Source organism: Leopardus geoffroyi, chromosome C1, assembly GCF_018350155.1.
Source record: "Leopardus geoffroyi isolate Oge1 chromosome C1, O.geoffroyi_Oge1_pat1.0, whole genome shotgun sequence".
Taxonomy (NCBI): domain Eukaryota; kingdom Metazoa; phylum Chordata; class Mammalia; order Carnivora; family Felidae; genus Leopardus; species Leopardus geoffroyi.
Window position 1 is genome coordinate 42,611,883 of NC_059328.1, and position 18,175 is coordinate 42,630,057.

General features: G+C 40.0%; 1 protein-coding gene across 1 annotated transcript in view; it reads left to right on the plus strand.

Annotated features, from left to right (window-relative positions):
- Positions 1–18,175, plus strand: part of ZYG11B (zyg-11 family member B, cell cycle regulator) — a 93,418-nt gene that overhangs the window by 64,358 nt on the left and 10,885 nt on the right. The window contains exon 13 of the mRNA XM_045477420.1: positions 4,525–4,622. Within this exon, the coding sequence (XP_045333376.1) occupies positions 4,525–4,622 (98 nt within the window). The remainder of the gene's footprint in view (positions 1–4,524; positions 4,623–18,175) is intronic.

The window sequence follows — 18,175 nt, forward strand, 5'->3', positions numbered from 1 at the left end:
TAGATCATCTAGACACATGGTCAATAAAGAAACAAGGGCCCTGAATGATACATTGGATCAGATGGACTTGACAGATATATTTAGAACTCTGCATCCCAAAACAACAGAATATACTTTCTTCTCGAGTGCACATGGAACATTCTCCAATATCACATCCTGAGTCACAAAACAGCCCTTCATAAGTATAAAAGAACTGAGATCATACCATGCACACTTTCAGATCACAATGCTATGAAGCTTGAAATCAACCACAAGAAAAAGTCTGGAAAACCTCCAAAAGCATGGAGGTTAAAGAAAACCCTACCAAAGAATGAATGGGTCAACCAGGCAATTAGAGAAGAAATTTAAAAATATATGGAAACAAACAAAAATGAAAATACAACAATCCAAACACTTTGGGATGCAGCAAAGGCAGTCCTGAGAGGAAAATACATGGCAATCCAGGCCTATCTCAAGAAACAAGAAAAATCCCAAATACAAAATCTAACAACACACCTAAAGGAAATAGAAGCAGAACAGCAAAGACAGCCTAAACCCAGCAGAAGAAGAGAAATAATAAAGATCAGAGCAGAAATAAACAATATAGAATCTAAAAAAACTGTAGAGCAGATCAACGAAACTAAGAGTTGTTTTTTTGAAAAAATAAACAAAATTGATAAACCTCTAGCCAGGCTTCTCAAAAAGAAAAGGGAGATGACCCAAATAGATAAAATCATGAATGAAAAGGGAATTATTACACCAATCCCTCAGAAATACAAGCAATTATCAGGGAATACTATGAAAAACTATATGCCAACAAACTGGACAACCTGGAAGAAATTGACAAATTGCTAAACACCCACACACTTCCAAAACTCAATCAGGAGGAAATAGAAAGCTTGAACAGACCCATAACCAGTGAAGAAATTGAATCAGTTATCAAAAACTTCCCAACAAATAAGAGTCCAGGACCAGATGGCTTCCCAGGGGAGTTCTACCAGACATTCAAGGCAGAGATAATACCTATCCTTCTCAAGCTATTCCAAAAAATAGAAAGGGAAGGAAAACTTCCAGACTCATTCTATGAAGCCAGTATTACTTTGATTCCTAAACCAGACAGAGACCCAGTAAAAAAAGAGAACTACAGGCCAATATCCCTGATGAGTATGGATGCAAAAATTCTCAATAAGATACTAGCAAATTGAATTCAACAGCATATAAAAAGAATTATTCACCATGATCAAGTGGGATTCATTCCTGGGATGCAGGGCTGGTTCAGCATTCACAAATCAATCAGCGTGATACATCACATTAATAAAAGAAAAGATGAGAACCATATGATCCTGTCAATCGATGCAGAAAAAGCATTTGACAAAATTCAGCATCCTTAATAAAAACCCTCGAGAAAGTCGGGATAGAAAGAACATACTTAAACACCATAAAAGCCATTTATGAAAAGCCCACAGCTAACATCATCCTCAATGGGGAAAAACTGAGAGCTTTTTCCCTGAGATCAGGAACACGACAGGGATGTCCACTCTCACCGCTGTTATTTAACATAATGTTGGAAGTGCTAGCATCAGCAATCAGACAACAAAAGGAAATCAAAGGCATCAAAATTGGCAGAGATGAAGTTAAGCTTTCACTTTTTGCAGATGACATGCTATTATACATGGAAAATCCGATAGACTCCACCAAAAGTCTGCTAGAACTGATACATGAATTCAGCAGTTGCAGGATACAAAATCAATGTACAGAAATCAGTTGCATTCTTATACACTAATAATGAAACAACAGAAAGACAAATAAAGAAACTGATCCCATTCACAATTGCACCAAGAAGCATAAAATACCTAGGAATAAACCTGACCAAAGATGTAAAAAATCTGTATGCTGAAAACTATAGAAAGCTTATGAAGGAAATTGAAGAAGATATAAAGAAATGGAAAAACATTCCGTGCTCATGGGTTGGAAGAATAAATATTGTCAAAATGTCAATACTACCCAAAGCTATCTACACACTCAATGCAATCCCAACCAAAATTGCACCAGCATTCTTCTCGAAGCTAGAACAAGCAATCCTAAAACTCCTATGGAACCACAAAAGGCCCCGAATAGCCAAAGTAATTTTGAAGAAGACCAAAGCAGGAGGCATCACAATCCCAGACTTTAGCCCCTACTACAAAGCTGTAATTATCAAGACAGCATGGTATTGGCACAAAACAGACACATAGACCAATGGAATAGAATAGAAACCCCAGAACTAGACCCACAAAAGTATGGCCAACTAATCTTTGACAAAGCAGGAAAGAATATCCAATGGAAAAAAGACAGTCTCTTTAACAAATGGTGCTGGGAGAACTGGACAGCAACATGCAGAAGGTTGAAACTAGACCACTTTCTCACACCATTCACAAAAATAAACTCAAAATGGATAAAGGACCTGAATGTGAAACAGGAAACCATCAAAACCGTAGAGGAGAAAACAGGAAAAGACCTCTCTGACCTCAGCCATAGCAATTTCTTACTCGACACATCCCCAAAGGCAAGGGAATTAAAAGCAAAAATGAACTATTGGGACCTCATGAAGATAAAAAGCTTCTGCACAGCAAAGGAAACAATCAACAAAACTAAAAGGCAACCAACGGAATGGGAAAAGATATTTGCAAATGACATATCAGACAAAGGGCTAGTATCCGAAATGTATAAAGAGCTCACCAAACTCCATACCCGAAAAACAAATAATCCAGTGAAGAAATGGGCAGAAAACATGAATAGACATTTCTCTAAAGAAGACATCCGATGGCCAAGAGGCACATGAAAAGATGCTCAACGTCGCTCCTCATCAGGGAAATAATCAAAACCACACTCAGATATCACCTCACGCCAGTCAGAGTGGCCAAAATGAACAAATCAGGAGACTATAGATGCTGGAGAGGATGTGGAGAAACAGGAACCCTCTTGCACTGTTGGTGGGAATGCAAACTGGTGCAGCTGCTCTGGAAAACAGTGTGGAGGTTCCTCAAAAAATTAAAAACAGACCTACCCTATGACCTAGCAGTAGCACTGCTAGGAATTTACCCAAGGCACACAGGAGTACTCATGCATAGGGGCACTTGTACCCCAATGTTTATAGCAGCACTCTCAACAATAGCCGAATTATGGAAAGAACCTAAATGTCCATCAAGTGATGAATGGATAAAGAAATTGTGGTTTATATACACAATGGAGTACTACGTGGCAATGAGAAAGAATGAAATATGGCCCTTTGTAGCAACGTGGATGGAACTGGAGAGTGTGCTGCTAAGTGAAATAAGCCATACAGAGAAAGACAGATACCATATGGTTTCACTCTTATGTGGATCCTGAGAAACTTAACAGGAACCCATAGGGGAGGGGAAGGAGAAAAAGAGAGAGAGAGAGAGAAAGAGGTTAGAGTGGGAGAGAGCCAAAGCATAAGAGACTCTTAAAAACTGAGAACAAACTGAGGGCTGATAGGGGGTGGGAGATGGGTATTGAAGAGGGCATCTTTTGGGATGAGCACTGGGTGTTGTATGGAAACCAATTTGACAATAAATTTCATATATTTAAAAAAAAAAAGATGAATCCAATAAACTAATCTGGAAAAAAAAAAAAAAAAAGACATGTTGCCTACAGACAAGAACCTTACAGCCTAGTGAGAGACACCAAATGTGAATCAGACATAATTCACTATTAAGCTAGTTATATACATAGGATGCTATGAAATTAAAGATGACAGTACTTAAATGCAATGGAAAGTGGTAAAAAGCGTTCCAGAGGAAGTAAATTATGAGCTGAATTTTGAGAGATAACTAAGTAGGGGCAGAAGATTTTAGGAAGAAGAGATAATGTCTTAATGCAAAGAGGTCCAGGACAAGATGATACACTGAAAGAACTAGAGGTAGCACCAGGTTAGTTTGGGGAAACAGTTTATGATAATTTCTTAAAGTGCATATTGGATGCCTCACTGTTTATGACAGGTGACTTCAGAGCTAAGTTACTAATTTCCTGAAGGACTCCATATTGCCATATAAATAACATTATTGCATCTTATTTTTGTTCTCTACTTCACAAATGCTGATAGTGCCAACATTTTTGATTCCCCCAACTTATGTTCTATCTATTTTGGAGCAGAAGGCAGAGGACTGGTAGAAATTGAAAGGCTGGTATTCACTTTCGTGGTGTTCTACCAGATAGTTGCCAATTAACTCCTCCTTTTCTCAGTTTCCAAAACAAGGTCTGTTGTTCTTAAATGTTTATCTTCAATACCAAAAGAGTATTTCCAAAAAAGTATTCCTGCCAGTACCTTGTTCTGATCACCTTCCAACTTTTGTACCAAAACTTTATATGAATATGATCCTTTCTCAAGTGTCTCAAGACAAGGAAAAAATGCTCTATAATTCATTTATATTAGTTTAAAAATAGTTGGATGAAATTTCTAGTATGAAAAGCTCAGGAATTATTGCTTTAGAAATGACACTAAGTATAGGATGTAACTTTATTTTTTTTCTTTTGAAACTTTAGGTCCTTTAATCCATTTTTCCCTTTACTTGGCTGTTTCACAACACCAGGAGTCCAGCTATGGGCAGTTTGGGCCATGCAACATGTCTGCAGCAAGAATCGTATGTACCAAAAAGAGAACTATGTTTTTCTTTTTCAAGTGATATTCTCCTTACACAAGAAAGCCATTTCTAAATGGTATATTTAAAAAAAAATTTTTTTTACCTTTGTTTATTTTTGAGAGACAGAGACAGAGCACAAGTAGGGGAGGGGCAGAGAGAGAGGGAGACACAGAATCCGAAGCAGGCTGCAGGCTCCGAGCTGTCAGCACAGAGTCCAACGTGGGGCTCGAACTCACAAATCGCGAGTTCATGACCTGAGCCGAAGTCGGACGCCTAACCGACTAAGCCACCCAGGCGCCCTTTAAATGGTATATTGAAGTGATTTTTTTTTTTAAGGACACAGATTTTAAAAGACACAATATAAGAACCTTTAGGGGTGCCTGGCTGGCTCAGTTGGTAGAGCATGCAACTTTTGATCTCAGGATCATGAGTTCAAGCCCCACCCACACTGGGTGCAGAGATTACTTAAGAGAGAATCTTAGGTTAAACTAAATTTATTCCTTCAGAATTATCTCAGTAATACTAGATACTGAATGACAGTGATGAATGAGACACTGTTCTGATGTCATGGAGTATAAAAATTAGGTTCCTACATGGGGTGCCTGGGCGGCTCAGTTGGCTAAACGTCTGACACTTGACCTCAGCTCAAGTCATGATCTCAGGTTGTGAGTTCAAGCTCCTGTGCTGGGCCTTTAAAAAAAAAAAAAAAAAAAAAAAAGGAGCCTATAGTGAGTCCGTCTGCTAATCAAAAGTTTTAAGGTGATCCAGTGATTATGGTACATTTCAGTGCCCAGTCCTCATCCACACAAAACTTCATTGTTTAAGACATTGCTGTCTGCACTCATGGTCTCTGGAGAAGCAAGAATTTGGATCAGATTCCATATTATTCTTTTTTGAGGGTTATGATACAACTCTTTGTTGGTTATTTATTAATAAAATTCATTCCATTAAATGATTTGAAACACTGCAGAAAAAACACTTTAATAGTAGAAACATTTTAATACAGTATAAATTAAAATATTTGAAATTAGGGGTGCCTGGGTGACTCAGTCGATTGTGTCTGACTTCGGCTCAGGTCATGATCTTGGGGTTTGTGGATTTGAGCCCCACGTCGGGCTCTGTGCTGACAGCTCAGAGCCTGGAGCCTGCTTCAGATCTGTGTCTCCCTCTCTTTCTGTTCCTCCCCCACTCGTGCTCTGTCTCTCTCTCTCTCTCAAAAATAAATACACATTAAAAACATTTTTTTTTAGTATTTAAAATTAGAGATTAGGACCAAGGAAAAATAATTGGAAAAGAAATTAAAGGTTATAGGGAAAATAGTAGAATATAAATATATAGACCATACATGGTGATTCATGTTCTTTCTGTGGCTGGGCTGCAAATAATCAGCTACATAGTTCTCTTTACATATAAGGAGGAAATACCATTCCATATCCTTTCAGGGAATTAAAGCTTTTCTGGGCAATTAACTACAAATTAAAATTTTTTTTACGGAACCTCAATAGGGATGATAATGGACTCATACAGGAAGTGTGAGAGTTGTTTTTAACAATAGTGATGTAGTAAATAGCAGTAACATCTTACAAGATACCTTCTTATTCTTTGATGAAAATTCAGTGCATAACACAAAAAGGCAATTCAGTGAAAGCTCTTTTATGTGAGATACACAGAGGACAGGGGTTTAGGGAATAGGATGTGATAGAGAAAACTGCCTTGTACCCAGCTAAACTTCTACCTGGGAGCTTTTTTGTTGTTGTTGTTAAATTTTTTTTTTTAACGTTTTATTTATTTTTGAGACAGAGAGAGACAGAGCATGAATGGGGGAGGGTCAGAGAGAGGGAGACACAGAATCTGAAACAGGCTCCGGGCTCTGAGCTGTCAGCACAGAGCCCGATCCGGGGCTTGAACTCACTGACCGCGAGATCATGACCTGAGCTGAAGTCGGCCGCTTAACCGACTGAGCCACCCAGGCGCCCCTACCTGGGAGCTTTTCTGACCTCTCCTACTATATTCCCCAGTTCATTCATAGACACTTCCTCTGGGGTGCCTGGGTGGCTCAGTCGGTTAAGCCTCTAACTCCTGGTTTTCACTCAGGTCATGATCTCATGATTTGTGAGTTTGAGCCCCACATCAGGCTCTGTGCTGACGATGAGGAGCCTGCTTGGGGTTTTCTCTCTCTCCCTCTCTCTTTGCCCCGCTCACACTGTCTCCCCCTCTCTCTCTCAAAATAAATAAGCTTAAAAAAATTGAGACTGCCTCAATAGCTATATTAAACTGCCTCTGATCCAAAAATTTCCTCCTTTTATTGTCCTTACAGGTTCTGAGAACTCCCTAGTTTCTTAACAGCCTATCACATAAGTATTTATTTTTGTTATTACTTTTAAGTGTTGATGTTCTTTTAAGTTTATTCTGTGGATGATCATCCTGAAAAATTTATTCCAAAATGCACTGTAGGGGTGCCTGTCTGGCTCAGTCAGTAGACCATGTGACTCTTGATCTTGGGGTTGTGAGTTCGAGCCCCCTGTTGAATGTAGAGATTATTTAAAAAAAAAATGAAAATAAACAAAATGCACTGTAATTGGGGAATGTTAGAATATTTATCTCCAACTCAAGTAGTTTAGGTTTCTATATTCCTGCTTCCCTGGCTTATTTTGTTTATATTTAAATGGAATTGACTTCTCAGTTTGCATTAAAAGTTCTAATGCTGCTTATAGCTTTTAATAATTAAGAGATAGTATAGCATAGTAGCAAAAGCACACAGGAATCTACCTGGATTCAAATCATGTTCCAGCACTTATGTATGACATCTTGAAGAAATCAGTAAGCCTGGGGCTGCAGTTTCACATTTGTTAAATGGGAATAATAATAGTACCTATATCACACATTATAATGAGTATTTTCCCGTATTTTAGAAAGTTTTTGACAACATGATTTTTAGTAATCACATAATCTTTATTGTATGGTATATTAGTTTCCTAGTACTACCATAACAAAGTACCACATGTGGGTGACTTAAAACAACAGGAATGTTTGTCTTTCCGTTCTGGAGGCTTGAAGTCTAAAATCAAGGTGTCTTTAGGGCCATACTTTCTGGGACAGCTCTAGGGAAGAATTCTTCCTTGCTTCTTCTAGCTTCTGGTGTGTGCTACCAATCCTTAGCATTCCTTGGCTTTACACGCATCACTCCTGTCCGATGACCATCTTGTCCACATGTCTTCACATTGTTTTCTGTGTATATGTTTCTGTGTCCAAATCTCCCCTTTTCATAAAAGAACACCAGTCATAATGGATTAAGGTCCGCTCTAATGACTTCATCTTAACTAATTATATTAGCAACAACTCGATTTCCAAATAAAGTCACATTCTGAAGTACTGGAGATTAGGACTTTAACCTGTGTTTTTGGGGGACATAACCCTTAATACATTCCTCTATACTTAATAAATGAACTTAGCAGTAATTTATATAGCCACTTCCCTATTGATCAACATTTAAGTAGTCTACCTTTTAATTTTAAAATTATATCCAAGCACTTGTTTGAGAGATATTCATCAGACCGTTATTTATAATAGCAATTAAGTCTAAGTAACCCAGAGGTCCAGCAATAGATAAATGTGAAGTAATGTTGAAATACCCAGACAGTGGTATATTTGTATGTTATTAGTAAAGAAGACATGATAGAAAATTATATAAGCAGAAATTTATACTCTGGGGGCCATGACAGAGTAACTTGTACCAGACTCGCCCTCTAACCATTAATACTAGAAAACACAGGGTGGGAAAGATTTGGAACAAGTCTTTCTAGACAGTAGGCAAAAGGCAGCAAAGATTCCCATCCCTGAAAGAGAACCAAGAACAGCACAGCATCGGACAAAATGTATGGAATTTATAAGGCAGAGTAATGCAGAGGTGAAAGCTACATCTAGAAGAGACTCCAGAAATCTTAAAGGTTTCTTGAGTTTTTGTCTGATTAGTGAGCTGTGAATGTCTAGGATGAGACTCCTTGAGGTCTGAGAAAGAACAAATACCAAGGAGTGGCTAACTGAACAACACTTGGAGCTCACACAGGGTTTGGAAATACTAGACTTCCTAACACTGGAGAGAACTTAACACCCAGGGCATTCAGTATAGATGCTAGCTTCTCTAGGGTGACACTAACACAGCTTAAAAACAAGTTTGAAATGGTTAAGTTGCTCTGAAAATAAATTAACTTTCTGCCAGAGAAAAACTAAGCACTCTTTTAAAAAAAGAACAAAATCTAGACTAACTCAACAACATGTTTAGTATCTGATAAAAATTGCTAGATGAGGGATGAAGCAGGAAAATGTGACCCATAACCAGAAGAAAAATCAGACACTTGAAATAGACCCAGAAGTGATGGTGATAATGCAAATACCAGAAAAGTAACTTCAAAAAAATTTTTATAGATACGATCCAAGATTTTAAAGAAAACATGAATATTAATAGAAGAAAAAATATAAAAAATAAATAAAATAGAAATATTATAGCTAAAACTTTAAATATTTGACATGAAAAATATCTGGATGGGGTGCCCTGGTGGCTCAGTCAGTTAAGCATCTGACTTCAACTCAAGTCATGATCTCACAGCTTGTGGGTTTGAGCCCAGCATTGGGCTCTGGCAGATAGCTCAGAGCCTGGAGCTGCTTCAGATTCTATGTCTCTCTCTCTCTGCCTCTCCCCTGCTCACGCTGTTTCTCTCTCTCTTAAAAGTAAATAAACATTAAGGGAAACAAAAATAGTGTAAAAACAGGGAGTGGGACAAAACAGAAGAGACTCATAAATATGGAGAACAAACTGAGGGTTACTGGAGGACTTGTGGGAGGGGGGATGGGCTAAATGGGTAAGGGACACTAAGGAATCTACTCCTGAAATCATTGTTGCACTATATGCTAACTAATTTGGATGTAAATTATTTTTTCAAAAATTAAATTAAAATTAAAGAAAAAAATAAACATTATAAAAGGTTCTAACAATGAAAAAATATATATCTGAATGAACTTAATAGTGGATAACAGAAGAAAAGATCAGCAAAATTAAATGCATAGCAGTAGAAACTATCTAAACTGAAGCTTAGAGAGAAATAAAGCTTGGGGGGGGGGGGGTATGTGGGGTGGGAAGAAAACCAGAATTACCCTGAAATCAGTACCAGACAAAGACCTTGTAAGAAAAGAAAATTACTGAACAATATCTCTCATGAATGTAGATGAGGAAATTCTTAATTTTCTAACAAATGGAACCCAACAGTGTATAGAAAGGACCAGGAAGGTTATTCCAAGAATGCAAGGTTGGTTTACATTTGAAAATCAGTGTGTTCCTTTCTATTACCAGAAGAGGAAAGAAAAGCAATCTGGGGCACCTGAGTGGCTCAGTCATTTGAACGTCTGACTTCAGATCAGGTCATGATCTCACGATTCATGGGCTCGAGCCCCACGTTAGGCTTTGTGCTGACAGCACGGAGCCTGCTTCAGATTCTCTCTCTCTCTCTCTCTCTCTCTCTCTCTCTCTCTGCCCCTTTCCTGCTCGTGCACTCTCTCGCTCTCAAAAATAAACATTAAAAAAAAAAAACGAAAAGCAGAAAATAGATGCAGAAAAAGAATTGACAAAATCCACTACACAGTCCTGATAAAGGATGTCTAAGGAGATCCCATAGCTAACATCAAAATTAATAGTGAAAAATTGGGGCGCCTGGGTGGCTCAGTCGGTTAAGCGTCTGACTTCGGCTCAGGTCATGATCTCACGGTCTGTGAGTTCGAGCTCCGCATCGGGCTCTGTGCTGACAGCTTGGAGCCTGGAGCCTGTTTCAGATTCTCTGTCTCCCTCTCTCTGACCCTCCCCCATTCATGCTCTGTCTCTCTCTGTCTCAAAAATAAACAAACATTAAAAAAAATTAAAAAAAAATAGTGAAAAATTAAATGATCAGGAACAAGAGGGTGTCCAGTCTCACCATATTGAACATTGTAATGGAGGATTTGTCCAGTGTGATCAGGAAAGAAACAAAAGACATCCAGAGTGGAAAGAGTGAGGTAACAGATGACCTGATTATCTCTGTAGAAAAATCCCATGAAATCTGCAAAAGGGCAACTAGTTCTAATTGAGTTTAGCAAGGTTCCAGGATACACGATATACACAATAATCAGTTGCATTTCTGTATACCAACAACAACCAATATAAATGGAAAAATGACATTTACAATTGTGTCAAAAACTATGAAATACTCGGGGCGCCTGGGTGGCGCAGTCGGTTAAGCGTCCGACTTCAGCCAGGTCACAATCTCGCGGTCCATGAGTTCGAGCCCCACGTCGGGCTCTGGGCTGATGGCTCAGAGCCTGGAGCCTGCTTCCGATTCTGTGTCTCCCTCTCTCTCTGCCCCTCCCCCATTCATGCTCTGTCTCTCTCTGTCCCAAAAATGAATAAACGTTGGAAAAAAAAAAAAAATTAAAAAAAAAAAAACAAAAAAACTATGAAATACTTAGGGATGGGTGTATCTGACCAAAATGTATAGACCTGTACATAGAAAAACAAAGCACTGCTGAGAGACATTGAAGAAGGCCTAGCTAAATGGAGAGATCTACCATATTTATGAGTTGAAAGACTTAATAATGTTAAAATGACAATTCTCCCCAAGTCTGTTGTAGATTTATACAGCCCCAGTCAAAATCCCAGCAGGCTTTTGAAGAGAAATTGACAGACTGATTCTAAAATTCGTACAGAAGTGCAAAGAATATTAAAATAACTTAGAAAAATGAAGAACAAAATTGGAGCACTTCCACTACCTGACTTCCAGCTATTCTATAAGCTACAGTAATCAAGACAGTGTTTTGTGGCTCCAGTGTGTGTTTTCTCCACAACTCACCAGGCAATTCTCCCATTCTCAGCAACACTGACTAGATGTCCTACAAATTTAGTTTAATTCTGACACTATTAACCTGGAGATGACATCAGATCCTACAGTCCCATAAGACTACTGCCCTACTTCAGATGCCAGTCCCAAGTCTAGGTTTTTACCTGTGCTTCTGACTGGTTATAAAGATTAGAGGTTCCTATAAGCCCCTCTTCTGTTTGATTAATTTGCTAGAGCAGCTCATAGAACTCAGGGAAACATTTAGTGACATTTACCAGTTTATTATAAAGGATATTATAAAGGCTACTGATGAACAGCCAGACTAAGAGGTACATAGGGTGGGGCCCAGAAGTATCCTGAGTACAGGAGCTTCTGTCCCCACAGAACTTGGGGTGTACCATCCTTCAGGGCATGTGGATGCATTCACCAACGTGGAAACTCCTCATATCTTCTTGTTCAGGAGTTTTTATAGAGCTTAATCTGCACCTTCCTCACTTACCCTTTCTAGAAGTCCAAAGATGGGGCTGAAAGGTCCAACCCTCTAATCGTTTGGTCTTTCTGTTCACCAGCTTCATCCTGAGGCTGTCTAAGGACTCTGCTCTGTCACCTTATTAGCATGTTCTCAAAAGGGACTCCTGATAAATGACAAGATACTCCTATTGGGAAATTCCAAGGATTTGAGGAGCTCTGCCAGGAACCTGGGACAGAGACCAAATAATTTATTATTCTACCACGAGCCACCCCAATCTTTGACTGCAGATCCTTTGTAACAAAAAGATCATAAGTTAACAGATACTGGCACATCATGAGAGTCCTATTCAGTCATTAGTAATCATATCATATGAAAATGTCTGCCAGGGCAAGGCCACTCAGATTTGCAGGCTTCCATTAGATCTTGTAAAGTTTCAAAAGCAGAAGTGGTCTTAAGGTGAAGCCATATATTGCTCTCAGGCAGCTGGTACAACTGAGCTAAGAGATATCTCTTGCTCTGAGCTTCTTTAGCGGTGTTAGTGTTCTCTTGGATTTCACTCATGACATGACCCATTTGTTCATTTCTGTACCCTTAGCTACTATTTTTCTTTCTCTTCATTTATACCAAACTTTTCTACCTGTGGAAGGGACACAATTAGTTTTGGCCACTGTGCTGATCTAGATTGCAGGCAGTAATACTAGATTAGTACATGTCTCCCACTGAGTCAACTCTCATTCAGAGAGGGTAAGATTACATAGGTACAGAACTAGTGGGCTGTATTTACTTCTGGGCAGTATAATTGCATTCACTTTTAATCCCAATTCTGTCAGATGGAACATCTCCTCTCCATTAGGCTCTGAGGAATTCTGACAAAAATATTTTATTATTTACTCTTTTAGGGAGAGAGTGTATGAGAGGAGCAGAGAGGGAGAGAGAGGGAGAATCCCAAGCAGGTTCCATGCTCAGTACAGAGCCCAACTCGGAGCTTGATCCCACAACCCTAGGATCATGACCTGAGCCTAAATCAAGAGTCAGACACTCAAATGACTGAGCCACCCAGGCACCACAAAAACATTTTAAAATACAGTTACAGTTTCTTACTTAGGAATCATCCCTGCTTCCAACATGTGTAGTTGCAGCCCTGATCTGTGACCACTGCATCAGGCTGGGAATTTTTAATTTTTTTTGAGAGAGAGAGAGAGAGCAAGTGTGCATGTGCACACAAGTGGGGAGGGGAAGAGAGGGAGGCAGAGAGAGAGAATCTTAAGCAGGCTTTTAACTGTCAGTGCAGAGCCTGATGCAGGGCTTGAACTTAACAAACCTCAAGATTATCACCTGAGCTTAAGTTGGATGCTTAAGTGACTGAGCTACTCAGGTACCCCTTGGGAATTTTTTTTTTAATGCTTGTTTATTTTGAGAGAGAGAGAGCACAAGCAGGGAAGGGGCAGAGAGAAGGGAAGAGAGGATTCGAAGCGGGCTCTGTGTTGAGAGCAGAGAGCCCGATGCAGGGCTCAACTCAAGAACCATGAGATCATGACCTGAGCCGAAGTCAGATGCTTAACCAACTGAGCCACCCAGAAGCCCCTGGTTGGGAATTTTTTTTTTTTTAAGTTTAATTGGAGCTCCTGGGTGGCTCAGTCAGTTAAGTGCCAGACTTCAGCTTGGGTCATGATCTCACGGTTCATGGGTTCGAGCCCTGAGTCTGGCTCTGTGCTGACAGCTCAGATGCTGGAGCCTGCTTCAGATCCTGTGTCTCCCTTTCTCTCTGTCCCCCCCGCCCCAACTCTGCACTGTCTCTCTCTCTCTCTCTCTCTCTCTCTCTCTCTCTCTCTCTCTTTCAAAAATAAACATTAAAAAATTTTTTTAAGTTTAATTGATACAGGGAAGAAGAAGAAGAAGGGGGAAAAAAAAAGTATAGTCATTTTACCAGTATCCTCCCTTGGCAAGAATTACATAGCCATACCAGCATCCTTTCCCATTCCCCCTTCTCTGGACCCACCAGAAAAACGGAAGAATATCTAATGGGGACACTCTTTTTAGCTCCACTCATATTGAGCATGAGCATACTCTCACAAAGGCATGGAATCTAGCTCTTCAGACCTGTTTCTCACCTCTACCCCACCCCCTTTTTATTTTTTATTTTTATTTTTAATTTTTTTTTAATGTTTATTTATTTTTGAGACAGAGAGAGACAGAGCATGAACAGGGGAGGGGCAGAGAGAGAGGGAGACACAGAATCTGAAACGGGCTTCAGGCTCTGAGCTGTCAGCACAGAGCCCGATGCGGAGCTCGAACTCACAGACCGTGAGATCATGACCTGAGCCGAAGTCGGACGCTTAACCGACTGAGCCACCCAGGCGCCCCCACCCCCTTTTTAAAACAACCAATATATGAATTGCCCATTCCAATTCTTTGAAACTGTTACCCTGAGGAAGATCTCTCTCTGCCCATTGTTGGACATTGGAAGGGAGGAAAAAGTGTTACTCAGCTCTGCCAATTTGTGCCTCAGAGGTTGCAGGAAGAATGTCTAGATTCAGCCTCTGTCTGCATTGCTGCAGTACCCCAGATCCACTTATTTCATGGACCCAGGTGGCTACCTCGAGGGAGCAGATGGGCCTGAAAATTAAACTGATGAAGACAGATTTACAGAAAAAAAGCATACAAATTTTATTAAAACTTCGAAGTTTTATATGTGGGAATCTTCAAACAAGAATGAAGCCCTGAAGTGACCAGAGCAGGAAGCTTTTATACCTTTTAGATAAACAAATTTGTGAAAAATTGACAAGACAAAGATGTTTTGGCTAGGGGTAGTAAATGGTGAAGAAGTGGCTAGGAAAATAAGAGTTAGTTAAATACAGTTTGTTTGTACAGATTCCTCAGCCCCCAATTCCAGGTCTCTGATGATAAAATATATTCTTCTTCCTGGTACCAGGAGGGTACCTTTCACATGGGCGTTTTATGACCTATTTCAGGGAAGAAGGGTGAGGGAGGGAAGTCAGAGTAATCTTCCTGCTTCTGCTGTTTTCTCAAACAACTTTAGCTTAGGATAGTCAATATGCCAAGAAGCCATGTTTTAGGGCAATGTGTCCTGAATTCCATCAACATTATACACTGTAAAGTATGTTCCTTGATCAGAAGAAATGACAGTCGGCTGTCCAAATTGTTTCAATGTCTTATGTTTTGGTTGCTCTATAGCATTCTAAGCATTCATATCTATCACTGTCTGAGCAAAGCCCAGTCCAGAGTCAGTATCTACTTCTGTCAAGACCCATCTGTATCTCCCCAGGACTACCAATGCTAGTCTGACTTGCTAGCTATGATCAGGGCCTTTCCCCCCAGGGAATTTGCCACATAGCCATCTACAGTGTCTGTCTCCTTTGCTGGCAGGCTGAACAGTTCTTGCTGGCAATTTGTGCCTCAGAGATTGCAAGGGGAATATGTCTACATTCAGCCCATATCTGCATTGCTGTAGTATCTCCATATCCACTTATTTCATGGACCCATGTGGCAACCCCAGGCAAGTTCTTCTGCTGGTCTATTCCAGTTATCTTCTGAACCTACGAGGAGTTCTGATGGGCGTAGAAATGTCCTACTAGAATGCACTCTTCAGATTCCCACAGTGATTTCCATAGGGCCATGTCTCATAAGAGCACCCCTTCAATTCTGTTCCTATTGCCCTTGTGCCCATCCATATGCTCAGGCCATTGACCACTGCCCTCGAGTCATTAAAAACCCAAAAAGAGCCTTTTATCACTTTTCAATTCTTTAATCACTGCTGGGAAAACAGCATGCAGTTCAGCTCACAGAGCTCATTTGCTTTTACCTTTTTTAGTCAGAGTGCTGGCCTTTCAAACAGGACGTTGTCTGTTCACCTTGGAACTACTGTCCACAAACCAAGCAACTCTTTGTCGGCTAGTGGACAGCTGTTTACAAGGTACTGTCCAAGTGATGATAGAATGTAGCAGCTCCATGTGCAGTTTCAAAGTGGGTCCTAGGGAGAAAGAGTCTTCCTGCCCATGATTATACCCTCCTTGCATTCCCCAGGTAGCATTATCCTGTATAAACAATTTCCATTTCACTAGGGAACTCTCCTAGCACTGCCATCCCCATTAGAGTGTTTCTCTGACATCACCCAGAACACCATGCATATTTCAGGTTTTAAGATCATTTTTTAATCCTTCTGTCATAAGGTAGCTTCAATTAATGTCAGATAGCAAGGTAGTAAATGCCTCTTGGTTGGAAATTCTCTAGTCCAATGCCCCAGTCTGTTCTTCACATAAGTAAGGCACAGAGAAGTTGTCCCTACCAGCACTTCGGCCTATATTCTACACTGCACAGGCTTGAGAAACCTTCTGGTACCCATTTAGCATGTCTACTTAACATTGCTTGAAGAGTAGATTTACATGCTTTCTGTTTTACAATGTTAGGTAGGAGTAACATTTCCTAGTCAAATAAAATGTCCATCCTTATAATACAGTCAAGTAAAAGAAATACAATCACTTTACATAAAGCCTACTCAACCATACCAGCTGTCCTACAAACTTTTAGTTTAATTCTATTACATTCCTGACTGTAGCCTTCATTAGGACTTCATCCACAGATTTTGACTTTATATTACTAGGTAGGTGAAGTGTTCCCTAGTGAGACATAATGCTCATTCCCATAAGACATTCAGGTAAAGGAAACACAGCTTCTTTACGTAAAACCCGTTTAAACATTCCACCTTTCATAATTCCATCAACCCATACATTAAAAAAATTTTTGTTTAATATTTATTTTTTTTTTTTTGAGAGAGAGAGAGCGAAAGAGTGTGAGTGGGGGAGGGGCAGAGAGAAAGGGAGACACAGAATCTGAAGCAAGCTCCAGGCTCAGAGCCCAATGTGGGGCTCAAACCCACACACTGTGAGATTATGACTTGAACCGACGTCAGCCACTTAATTGAGCCACGCAGGTGCCCCTCAACCCACACATTTTTATTTTCTCTCGATCTAATTATAAGCCCACATTAGGGCTTCACCAGTGGATTTTGGTAACTTTTCCATTCCCTGACCAATTTACCCAGTCTTACCTGAAAGGCTTTGAGTCCCCAGTGAGGGGTCATGCCAAGGAATCCTGGCCCTTTTATCTTGATTAATCTGCCTAACCACTGCCACAAGCAGTTGCTGGTAAGGTTTAGATCCATCTCTAAATTCTGTTGGCAACTTTTACCTTTAGTAACTGATTGCAGCTCAGCTGCTACTCCATATCATGGTGAATACCTGGCTACTCTGGAATCAGAGGTTTTTCATCCCTCTTTCATCTTTTCTCTTCCCAAACCACATATTTTTATGAGCTACAGCCATTATAGCAAATCCCATTTCTTTTTTAATTTTTCTTTTTTTTTTTTTTTATTCTGAGGGAGAGAAAGAGCACATGCGAGATGGGAGAGGCAGAGAAAGGGAGAGAGAAAATTCCAAGCAGGCTCTGCATAGATGGTGCCGAACCCAATGCAGGGTTCGAACTCATGAACAGCAAGATCATGACGTGAGCCAAAAGAGTCAGATACCTTAACCAACTAGGCCACCCAGGCACCCCTCAAACCCCACTTCTGACATCAATTCTAACACGTGTTTTTTCCACACTCCACCAAGCAGTTTTCCAGTTCTCAGCAGACAGCATCTGTGCATACTACAAATTGAATTCAATTCTGACATTTACCTGGAGACAGTGTCAGATCCCATAGGTTAAGGGTTAGTCCCACAAGACTGCCTTCACTTCAGACACCAGTTGCAAGTCCAGGCATAGAAATAGGCAAAGGTTCAGTGGACCAGAATAGAGAATGCAAAAATAGGCCTAGACATATATGGTTGATTAATTTTTGACGTAAGTTTAAAGTGCATTCAATAAAGAAATGATAATGTTTTCAACAAACGGTGCTACAACAAATCCAGCTACAACCGCTGGATCTCTGGGTGCAAAAAAAAGTGAGGGGTGCTTGGCTGGCTCAGTTGGAAGAGCAACTATTGATCTTGGAGTTGTGAGTTTGAGCCCCACATTGGATGTAGAGATTACTACAAAAAATAAAAAAATAAATAAATAACTACTTTAAAAAAAGCCCCACTTTAGGCATGGAGCCTACTTTAGGAAAAAAAAAAAAGTGAGCTTATTCTACCTTGGACTCTACCCAGCCAAACACCCCCAAAAATTAACTCTTAATTGATCGTAGGCCTACATATGAAACA